The sequence below is a fragment of the Hydra viridissima genome, unplaced genomic scaffold (genome assembly GCF_058129835.1).
Source record: "Hydra viridissima isolate aposymbiotic clone 2 unplaced genomic scaffold, HvirCarnegie_v1 scaffold_18, whole genome shotgun sequence".
In the NCBI taxonomy this organism is placed as follows: Eukaryota; Metazoa; Cnidaria; class Hydrozoa; order Anthoathecata; family Hydridae; genus Hydra; species Hydra viridissima.
The window spans coordinates 1,479,879-1,492,303 of NW_028324317.1; the positions used below are offsets into that span (position 1 = coordinate 1,479,879).

The 12,425-nt window shown below is 30.4% G+C and overlaps 1 protein-coding gene and 1 long non-coding RNA gene across 2 annotated transcripts in view; one reads left to right on the forward strand and one right to left on the reverse strand.

The window, feature by feature from the left end:
* The window catches only part of LOC149876762 (uncharacterized), a 40,529-nt gene extending 38,434 nt beyond the window's left edge, over nucleotides 1–2,095 (reverse strand). The window contains exons 1-2 of the mRNA XM_090074950.1: nucleotides 1,539–2,095; nucleotides 433–492 (exon numbers count right to left, since the gene is read on the reverse strand). Of these exons, the coding sequence (XP_089931076.1) occupies nucleotides 433–492; nucleotides 1,539–1,596 (118 nt within the window). The 5' untranslated portion in view covers nucleotides 1,597–2,095. The remainder of the gene's footprint in view (nucleotides 1–432; nucleotides 493–1,538) is intronic.
* LOC149876754 (uncharacterized) overlaps nucleotides 1–12,425 on the forward strand; it is a 250,371-nt gene that overhangs the window by 160,891 nt on the left and 77,055 nt on the right. The gene's annotated exons all lie outside the window — the stretch shown is intronic.

A 12,425-nucleotide genomic window follows, 5' to 3' on the forward strand; every position in this document is an offset into this window, starting at 1 on the left:
ACTTTTTATAATCGAAATTTTTTAAAATTTTTTTAAATTTTAAATAAAAAAAAAGGAAATAGTATAAGTAGGAGACCAAATCCACCTCCCCCCAAAAATGAATAAATAAACTAATGATAAGTTTTTACATTGAAATTACACAAATGTGAACACAAAATTAATATATTAGTTTGACAATGAGCACGAGCGGGATTAAGATTTTATTTTATCTTTGTGAAATATGTTTTTAGTAAAATTTTAAATAATTTATCATACAACTTCTATAATATAAATTCACCTCAAAAAGTCTCTGACATTTTCACTGATTAAAATCAAATTTAAAAGGATTAATATTGTCCAGTTTTGCTTTTATGATTAAAATCATTTAAACAATGTTCAAACAATAGAAATTTACATACAAACAAAAACCTTAATGTATCGCTAATAACTTACTTGATTCGGCTTCGGAAGGAGGCTTCACGGAGTTTTCTGTTTCATATCCAAATGATTTATCTAAAAATTACCTTTATTGAAAAAGAAAACACTGAAAAATTTTATTAAAAAATACATTTTTACAATTCAATAGCCAAAAGAAAAGATTTAAGTTAAACAACTGAAGTCATACTTTTCCGTGCTTCTAACTTTTTATTCAACCTATTTCTAAAACATGAAGTTTGGGAAACTCTTGCTGAATTGGAAATGCATAAAAATTTTTTCTCAATCGAAACAGAAAATTTCTATTAAAAGAATAATCATGGTGTTTCGTAAAGATTTCATTGGAAATTATAAACCTTTTCTTAATTGAATGGAACGACGTTTCTTTCGTGAGTATCCGGTCTGCTCACGTGCTTGTATTCTTGCTAAAACGATTGTGATCACTCTCTAAGTGTTTTCGGTTATTATTTTGACCTGCACAAGTATCAGTATAAATAAATTTGCAAATGACATGAATTACTCGCAGAGATTTTTGAAGATGTTGGAGCTTACATTAAATCCATTGTAAGGACATTCTGCACAGCGACGTATGTGATGCACATCGAAGATAATTATTCATCAGTAATTGTTAAGAGTTTTCAAATGCTGTTGGATTCGACGGTATTTTATTTCTTTGGAAATTGATTGAGAAACACAAAAATTTTTACCGAAAACCTCAGACTTTCACCTGTTTACATTTTAGCATTCTATTTGAACTTCTCAGTTCTTGTTTTAACAAAATCTTTTACACATGAATGAAAAATTATTTCTCGCCATGTTTAAAAAAAAAAAGAGGCTGTTATGAAAGAAAAAGAAAGGAGGATGAAGCAATTTAACTTGTTTATCGTATGTTAATGTCATAATTAAAAACAAAACAATCACAGAGGAAAGCGCACTCGTTTACACAATCGTCTACTATGGACAACTTATTGAAAGATGTGTTGTATATAAAACCTAGAAAATGACTTAGTTTCCTTCAAACTATGAGAACAAAATTGAAATGAGCTTAAAATAATGGAACATATTCAACTATAAATTAAACTCACAAAAGAATTTAATAAAACACATAAAATATTTTTATGTACCTTTGATTGAGCATCTTTTTCCAATATGATTCACTTTTTCATTTAATATTCTTATCATATTTTCTTCCTTATTTGATTCAATTGATGCCTCCTTTTTCTTCCTTGAAATGATCGTAGTTTATTTTGGAGAAAAGGGAGGCAGGTAATTTTCATTTTGTATAAGCATGATTATTTTCCGGCATGAACAAGCATGTGTATATTCTCTGATACTATTATGTGATTTTTCATGTTCTTCTGAATTTAGTGATAAATTAGTTTCAGAGTTTGCAACATGCTTTGCCATTTCATTCTCTAAATCACCAGCAATGTTCTTTTCATTAAAGAAAATCTCATATTCGTTTTTAGTCAATACTTTATATAAATCACTTTTTACTTGTTTCCCAGTTATATGACATTATTACGTCCCATTTTTCATTTTCTGGAGTTTCTGCTGTCAGTTTGAATATAATATCAAACGAATTTGTCACCTTTAGTCTTCTAAAATCGTTTTTAAGAACACAGTTATATTTCAGTTAAAATTCTCAGCGTAAAAGTTTAGACCTAACAAAACATAAGACAAATTTTAACACGTTGTTGACGAAGTTTTGTTGACAAAACGTGTTAAATCAGCACGATAGGTAACATAGCAAATATACCGACCATTAATCTAAAAACTTTCATTTCAAAAAAATGAAATCAAATAAAATATTTTTAACACATAAAAAAACAAGTTTTTATTGAAAATAAAAGTTAAACAGATTTCATTTCTTAAATTCAAATATTCAAAGCAACAATTTTCATCAAATATATTCAACTTTTATTTTATTAATTGAGCTCAAAATGAAATAAAAAAAATGCGAGTTTAAAGTGACATCAAAATTGTTTTCCTAACCACATTTAATTTTTTTTTTCAAATTTCTATAAAATACGTAATTCATGATAAATAAGTTCACAAGGTGTTTAAAAGTCCCTAAAAGCACACGTCATAAAAAAGAAACTTGATGAAAGTTTGGTTGAACGAGAAGTACAATGTTATTATACAATATTTTATTTGTTGGTAACAACTCCATAGACTTTTACTACTTGTAGAACAAGTTCCTGTGTTTGTATCAAATTGCTTATTGGTGTTATTCAGCAGAGTAGTGCTGAAAAACACTAATAAGCAATTTGACTTACTTAGTAACTTGCAAACCCACTTTATTCATGACAACTCAAACTGACCGAAAACATTCATAAAAACCGAAAACATTCATAAAATTTTTAGAACGTTTTTGAGTTTTTATCATAAAAACATTATTATTCAGGCAAAAACATTCATAAACGTTCTAAACTTGCACGTAGTTATTATTTTAACAATCAAGCGAATAATTATAGTAAATTGTTTGCAACTTTTGCCAAAAAACCGTGTAAAGACATAAATTTTTTTATTTGTTTGTTTGATTCAAGTGAAACTTTGTTTTTTTAATGAAGATTAATTTGAAACAAATCTTGTGTGAACAGAAAAAATGGAAAAAGGAACAGAACTCTTAAATGGGCGTTTTTGTTTTAAACTACTTCCAGACGGTGGAGTTGATAGAAATAAAGCTATTTGTAACCACTGCAAAGCTGAATTTTCTTATCAACGTAGTGCTTCTAGTTTGAAGTATCACTTAAAAGCAGCACACACTCTTGATGCTAGCAAACCATCAAATCGTGCAATTAGTCGCGATTAAAAATTTTAATCGTTGCCCAGCACTAATTATACCATAGTATTATATTATATACTGTATAAACAATACAATATTAAATTATCTAATATTGCATTGTTTAAATAAATTAGAAAACTAAAATTATGGATAAAAAGAAGAAACCCAGTGGTGCATTTAAACGCAAACAACGCCAAGAAAGAGAAGATAGTAAACAAAAATTGCCCAAAATTGACAAGCTTTTTAGTTAGCCTTCTGCAAGTACATCTGGCCAAAATATTTCTATTGATAGTGACTCAAATAATGCGGTAACTGCAGTGTTGGTTGAGAAGCCTACTGAAGAAGATTCGACAATTATTGCAGTTGGAGATACCTCCGCGGCCGATCATGTGAACGTGGATGATGTTTGCATGACACACATAAGAGCGAAGGGTTTGGAGGAACCACAGACCTCTACATTTTTCGAAAATGTGTACGACAAATCTTCTTATGACTTGGGAAACTTCACGAACAAAATATTAAGTGATAACTAAAAACGTCAAATTCTTGATATGGGGTCTTTACAGCCTTCAGAACCTTTTCCAACAGACATCAACCAGAACAATAGGTGTTTTTCAAAATCGTACTACGTTTTGTGTTCTAAATATGGGCCAGTTAACCGTTTTTGGTTGTGTTATTCCAAAATACTAGACGCTGCTTATTGTCAACCCTGCTGGTTATTTGCTTCACAAATGAATAATGTTTGGTGTACGGGAATTCGAGATAGGAAGCATTTATCAGAAAAAATTAAACAACACAGTTGTTCGAGTGGCCATTCGGAAGCATGTGCTGAGTATGAATTTTGGAAAAAAAACAATACTAATACTAACGACAAGGAACTTGAAAATGAAATTCGCGAAGGAGCATCATTTTAGAAAATGGTTCTTCAAAGGTTATTCGATATCATACTTACCTAGCAAAGAGTTCTTTGGCTTTGAGAGGACATCAAGAAGACTTAAGTCAGGAAGGATACCAAGGAAATTTTCTGTCCTTTGTAGAGCTTGTCGCCCAAAATGATCACATTTTGCCGCAAGTTTTGGATATGCCCAAAGGAAATAATAATTATTTCTAAGTTTTTTTATCGTTTTATTTTGTTTATAATTAATAACTGTTTAATATCAGGACTTTTTTGAAATTGCGTTTTTATGTTTTTAGGATCTACAAGATGTCTAAGTGCAACAATGGGTATCAATACCATATTTTCTTGCAGTTTCACTGGCTTTGCACTTGAATAATTCGAAATCATTTGCAAATTTGCCCAAATTGAAAGTGCACTTTAAAAAAACTAAATCCGACTAGATGGTCCAATAGGGTCAATACGATATCTGCAATAAAACTTCGTTATTTTGATATTATCAAAGCATTATCAGAAAGAGTTCTAAAGAGTCCAAATAAAGATGATCGTAGTGAAGCAAAGAATATTAAAACAAAAATGCTAAATTTCGAGTTTGTGTTGCTTTGCGAGTTCATGCACAGTGTATTGAACGACATCATTTATGCATCCAAAACTTTACAAAAATGCGACATCAATTTGGGCGAGGCGAGTAAAGTTTTAGCAGAGATCAAAGCAAAGTTGCAAATTAATAGAAATGATTTCGAATTATTCAAGTGCAAAGCCAGTGAAACTGCAAGAAAATATGGTATTGATACCCTTTTTCAAGAAAAAATGCAAAGAAAAGTTAAAAAATATTTTGATGAATTAACTGCTGATCACCGATTTCCCAACCGAGAAAAAATATTTAAAATTGAGATTTTCAATAATGTACTAGACACAGTAACACCTCAATTAAATAAACGTTTTATTGGTGTTAGTGCAGTCTGTTATATATTCGATTTTCTAATATTTTTATTACATGTTGATGAAGCAACTTTATTACAAAAGTGTGACGAATACCAAAGAAAATGTTCAGATATATTAGGCCCTACTTTTTCACTTCAATTTGTTAATATTTACCATCTAGTTTTACCTCAACTAACTCTAGCATGGGCTGTTCACCAATTATATAAGGAAATACTGAGCAAATATGGAGTGCTAGAATGCGACCTAACGGAAGTGTTTAGAGCAATGTTATTACACTTAACAATACCTGTCACTTCTGTAGCAGCTGAAAGGTCATTTAGCAAATTAAAAATTAAAAAAAAAATTATTTAAGAAATAAGATGGGCCAAACTCTACTCCGACATTTATCGCTAATAGCAATTGAAAACAAAACCGCATCAAGCCAACGAAGTCATAGATACTTTTGCGAAAACTAAAGCTAGGAAAAAATTTTAAATATAATTGTTATTTAGTCAGTTGGTTGACCCGACCTTTATATAATAAACCCTTGAATCGTCTCGATTTCGTTTTATTAGCCAAACCAACACCAAGCATTAATTGTAATTTATGTTGTAACTGTTTAATATTTTTATTACCTGCCCTGCAGTGCACTTTTTAATTTGCCCCAGGGCCCTTGATTACCTAGCTACGCCACTGGTGTTATTGGAACTATTATGCTGATTGGCATTAAACTTTCTTTTCCTTGGTCTTATTATTCTTTTTTAGTTTGCCATAATTTACTTTTCAATCTTTAACTGTAATAGGTTAGATACAAAAATTAAAAGTACTATTTTATCTGAATTCAAAAAGACTACAAAACAATGTTAAACCGTTTAAAAATAGTAATGTGACTTAGATTTATGACATTTAGACCAATATAAACTTAAAACATTAAAAAACGAATAGTTACAGGCTTGCCATGTTTAGCTATTAGGGACTAACTTAAAGGATAAAACGGTTTCTCTGCTCTTTTTAATGTGATTGAAATGTACCTTAAGGTGTTTAAGAAGAATGTTCTTAATGTTCTAATTTTGGAAAAAATATTTTTACTATTGAATTCTACAAGCTTCAATTGTCTAAGTAACATTTTTTCAAATTCCTCATTTTTTTTTCATTTTTCACCAAAATAATGGCTGGATACCACCTTACTGTTTTGAAACTTTGTGCAAATTCAATTTCAATTTGATTGGTCAACGAAGCGTTCCTATTACTGTCACCTGAAGTAATAAGAAAATAAGAAAAAGTATTCAAGTACAAGTCATCTTTAGGTTAGACCAAAATTATTTGAATGAACTCGAAAGATTTAAATACCAAGTGCAAATAGTTGTTGCTACAAATAAGTCGGCAAATTGAACTATTTTTTTCCTCCATTAAAACTAAGAAATCTGCAATCTTTTTGCTAAAAATAAAAATATACACAAAAATAAGAAAAAAATCAAAATAATCAAAACTGCAAATTGGTTCATGAAAAAAATATCTCTTTTCACAAAACAAGAATTCACTTTGGAAGTATTTTTGAATAATTAGTTTTAGTAGAAAAATTGCAAATTTTCTACTAAACCTAATTATTCAAAAACATCTAAAAACCAATCAAAAACCTAAAATTATGAAACTGTTTCACTAAATAGAAGATACAAAACACTCTAATACAAGTATAAGAAAAAACCATTTTTTTGGAATTTAAGCTGGTACAAAAGTATTTAATACTGAGTCTAAAAAGAGATGAATTTAGATTTTAAGGTATCTTCTAGAATGATCTCTGTTAAGACGTCTTTTAATAGAAAGTTTTCCAGAATGACAGAAGTTGTGAATTCATTAAATCAATCATGAAAATAAAAAGTAAACGTTCTTCAAAAAAGTATTTAAACAAGGATCAAAGCTGCATGGCCAATACATCATGAAAAAATGAACCGAAGTTTGATGTTGTTATTAAAGGTATAGAATAATTGTCGAAAATTTTTAAGATTTTTAAGCTAGGTAACAAAGTTAAAGAATAAATGGCTACACCAAAAAATTTAAATAAGAATGAAGAAAAACAATTAATGAATAAACGAAACTTTAATCTTGAAAATATTACAAAATAGTAATATTTTCAAAAGTGAATAAGTAAAATGAAAAAATTTTCATGAATAATAATTTTCAGGATTTTTACAAAACAATTATCCCTCAGTTTTTTCCTTAAATATACACTTATTTCCAGGACCTCAAAACACTTTTCTCGGAGAATAGGCTTTTTTTATCATCAGCTAAATTCAGAATGAAACAACTTTTTAAAAAAGTTGTTTATTCAGTAGATATTTTTTCTTTTGGAAAGCTATTATTAAAGCTATGGCTAGTTAGCTTGGATATAAAATACGCGTTTATTCACAAATTCTAAAACCATAATATTGGACATCTTCAATCACCGACCATGCGAGACAACATTGTGCGCTTTTTTGATTGCCTCTGCTACTGTTGTAGTCTACAACTTTGTTTAAATTCAGCTGAATTCGCGCAGCACTTTAACCTTTTTCATCTCATAAAGGATTTCTGTTGGTAGCCAGATTTTTTCTGACTCTTTTTTGATATGAAGACTTTTAAATTTTCGTGGGAGGTCTACTATCCAATTTGTTGATTTAATATAACTTTTTTTGTGTGATTTATTGAAATTTACACAAAATACGGAGAATGATCTGCATTCAATTCAATGTTCAAGTTCTTCAGAGAAAAAAGAATTGTCTCTCTCGGTCGTCTATTGCAAAAGTTCTCTTTATTTGAGTATTCCCTTTTAAATATTCTTAGTTCTTGGTTTTTATTCATTATAATACAGTGGCGAGCAAAATAATAGGTGCGAACCAAAAAATTGACATATACGAGAATATCTTTGAAACAAATAAAATAAAAATTTGAATTTTTATTAGAACTTTTATTTTATTACATAAATAAACAGAAATTAATAAAAATTAAGTTATTAAATATATATAATATATTTTAATTTAAAAAAATAAATTCCACACCGAGCGAAATAATAGGTGTAAAACAAAAAACGAAGATGGAAGTCAATAGGGTTGCAAATTATTAATATTTTGTTGCATACCCTTTATCTTTTAACACTTCCGTGCATCTTGACGGCTTTGAATCCACTAGTTTTCTGCAAACTTCTACAGGAATGCTGTACCAAGCCTCCTGGAGCATCATCCACAGTTCATTTCTATTTTTTGGATTTTGTCCAGAAATTTTAAGTTTATCTGCCTCCATAAATTTTCAATAGGATTTAGATCCGGTGACTGAGGTGGCCATTCTAAAACTTTTACATTATTGGTCGTAAACCACTCTTTCGCAGCTTTGGATGTATGATTTGGGTCGCAGTCCTGTTGGAAATGCCAAATTATCGGCATATTTTTTTCGGCAAATGGCAACATGACATTATTTAGTATGTCTACGTATGTATATTGGGTCATAATATCTTTGATCCAAAAAAGTGGCCCCACACCTTACCAGGAAAAGCAACCCCACACCATCATATATCCTCCGCCGTGTTTCAAGAAGCGAGGTGAAAGTTCTTGCTTTGATGGTCTTCTTACATACTGTTTTTCATCAGAATTAAATAAATTAATCTTAGTTTCATCACTCCACAAAATATTACGCCATTTTTTGGTCATATCTGGTCCCCGCCGAGCAATATGATTTTTTGCAAAAATTTTTCTTTTCATAATGTTCTTTCTACCAAGTAATGGTACTTTCCTCGGAGTTCGAGCTGGCAACTTACTTTCTAAAAGCCTTCTTCTAACTGTCCAAACACTAATATTTTCATTAATTTCATTTAAAACTTTTATTGCTGGCTTGAATGGGTCTTTTTTTGAAATAATTGTAATGTGATCATCCGTACGCTGACACGTTTTGCGTGGTCTTCCACTATTCTCACGTGATTTTTCTGGTTTTAAGGCATTTGTAACTTTGTTTTGAGATCATCCCATTGTAACTGAAATTTCTTTGTAAGTTTTTCCTTGTTTTCTTAAATTTCTAATAAGTTTACTTTCTATCGCTGTGCAATGTTTTCCTCGTCCCATTTTATATCTAATTCTAATTCAATACAAATATGATATGTTATTATTTTACATAAGTTGCATAAATATTGGCCTTACCTTTATATCATCAACAAATAAAAATAATAAAATGTTTTTAATCCTACAGCAAACTGGTTAAAAAAAACACACACCTATTATTTTGCTCCACCAAATTTGTAGATTAAATATATAAATAGGGTATTCCACTCATAAATTTGTAAGAAATTGGAAATATACTGCTCTCTGTTATAATAAATTAAGCATAGTTTGTGTATCAGTCAGTTCCTAGACGTCACTTTATAAAATATACTGTAAAATGTCAATTTAAGTGAAATATATTATTCAAACCTATTATTTTGCTCGCCACTGTAAGTGCAACCAAGGAATAGTTTCATAATGCGATATGATACGATTATAAAGTTTTCGAGATAAAACTGATTAAAGTTTATTTTTTCCGCTCGTTAATAAAGAAAAAATGCGTCGAATAAATGGAATCTTTAAGCGAATTTATCTTTCATCAATAATTTCATCAATTTATAAGAATAAAGAAGTATTTCAAATAAAAAAAAGTAATGATTTCATTTTACTCTCACTCTCATTATCTTTCTCACAAATTAATATAATAGTGACGGTGAAAAAAAAAAACTTACAAAATAATATGACCCAAAAGACGGACCTAAAGAACTCATCTTTTTAATATACTGGACTTTTTTTTGTATAGTATTATTTTGTATATTGATTTAGACTTTCGTTTATTGAATTACGGAATAATTTTGTCACAAGTTAAAAATTTTGTTCCTCTTTTTTGGAAAGTTTTTTTCGTGAAATCAGCAAAAAAATGCAAAATCAGCAAAAAAATGATGCAAAAATGTGGTTTAGGGATTTTACTTGTTTTTAGGTTTTGGAAATAAAAAGAAAACATTGAAACTTGATTTTAAAAAATTGAACAAAATTTTGATGAAAGTTTATTCAAAGCAAAAACTATCACCCTGAGTTCTTTTGTTTCATTTTGAAACTCCATTCTTGATTTTTTACATGGTAATAAAAATACAGCTTGTTTCTCAAACAAATTTTATGCATGACCTGCTTTAATTGCAGGTCCGGGTTTATGGGTGCTTACAGGGGATTATTAAAAGCCCAGTTTTTCTATATTAAAAAAAAAAGCTTTGAATATTGTTGTAGCAATAAAATAAGAAATCGAGAACTATAATTTAACTATAATGCATTTGAACAGAGAGGTCTTTAAAGTTATTTATGATATTTTTTGCTTTTTTATGGTTTAATATTTCAAGAAAAGTATGAGTTTATTTATGATTAGCAAATTAATTTTTAAAGATGTTTTATAAAACTTTTAATAGTTGACTTGTTGCGCCTTTAAAAAGCAAGAAATTAATTTTTCAAACCAAGATTTCTAATTACAAAAATTATGATTATAACGTGTGGACTGGAAACGATTGTGCAGCGATTGTTTTCAATTTTGACCTATAAAAAAACGTTCATTTTTAGTTGAATGATAAAATAAAATCTTTGTTTTTATTTGTAACTTCGCGTTTATTTTTTTATCCTCGTTAAAGTGAAAGCAAATTTGAACTTATTTACAGACTTAAAAAATATAAAAGAAAGAAAATAAAATTATACAATTTATTATTTATTATCCATATTCGAAAAAGGATGATACTTTACTACTCGTATTAGAAAAAGGATTTCTCATGAGAACAGCACTTTTGAAGTTGCATAAAATTAGAAACATTTTTGGATGTTTGCAACATTAACCATAACTAGGGACAGACAAAAAAACACGGTAAAAAAGTGCAAAAAACACGGTAAAAAAGTGCAAAAAACACGGCCTACTTTAATAAAAATCGCAAAAAAACACGGTAAAAACGCGGAAAAAACACGGCATCAAAATGCCACATTTTTATTCATAATCCAATAACTTCAATAAGCAAGAACTGTGTTTTAACTAAGATTTTATGACCGTTTGTTCAACTTTGTTGCTGAAGTCTCTAAATGGAAATTACTCACTTAGCTCTTAGCTTACTGAATTAAAAGCCATCATCACGTGAAGCGCTAAATTGTCGTCGTTTAAGTTTTGACGCTGTGGTGTATTAATAAGCGTATATCGGCTAACGGTCCGCTCCGCATCTACCGAATTACAGGGTACAGACAGATAACGAACAGCAAGCTCAAAGAGATGTAGAAAACGATCACGTAATGAGAGCCAGAATGTCGGTGGCTTCACATCGTCATCAGCCTCTTTAACAGCCAGCTTATAAGGCAGCAGTTTCACTTGTTAGAATGCGTTTCTTATCGTCGTAGCCCGAAATGCCGTCAAGGAATGCATTGTAGGTCAAAGTTTTAGCTTGCTGAGAATTGAACATTCGAAATGATAGGAGAAATCTTAGTCCAGGCTGCGTGAAGCGTACTGCAGTAGCCGGGCAATAACATTGCGTCAGTTTAGCTGTAGCATCGCTGTACGCAGCACGCTGCCATTCTGGTAGATCAATGGATTCCGACTTGTCTGAATAATTTGTGAATCACAAAAACAAGCTAGGCCTACCATCAGTTATTAAAATTTTTTATTTTGATGTACAATGTTGATTTGATACTGTAGCAACAATTGTTATTATACTGTCAACATTTACATAAATGTCACTAGTTGCAAGTTATACAACCAAATTAGAAAGACACTCTCCAGGCCTAATTGAATGTAGTGTTTTATTTACCTGCCAGCAGATCCATTATCCGATAATAAGCCAGATGTATCTGAACATGACGACTTTCAAACCTGGTAAGAAGTTCAACAAGTGCAGAGGTGCTGCTTGATATGAAAGCGACTTCCAACTTAATAAGACCATCATCAGTGATTACAACAACTGAAAATGCTGCTTCAACACGGGCATTCAATTCATCATGATTAACATCAAAAACTTTTGGTAGATAATTGCGCGGTAGGCGACTTGCACTTGGCAGTGCCCCAAGGTTCTTCACATTTGTCTGTAAATATTCCTTTAGCTTTGGATGATAAAGTTTGTTTAGCGGTATGTTAGCTGCAGTAAATGCCTCCACTAATTCAAATTGAGCAAGATTTCCTGCAATACGCGACTCAGATACTGCCTTAAATGCACCTGTTATTGTAGCTTGCTTCTTCGCACGAGTTTTATTTGTTTCATCGAGACTTTTACGTTTTTGAGTGTGCATAGGTGTTAGCAAGTGTCTTTTCTCGTATGATTTAGCGTAACGTTACAACTTGTGCAAAAGAGACGGCCATCGTCGGCGTGCAAAGTTCCCTTGAGATACTGTTTTGCGCGCTCGGCAC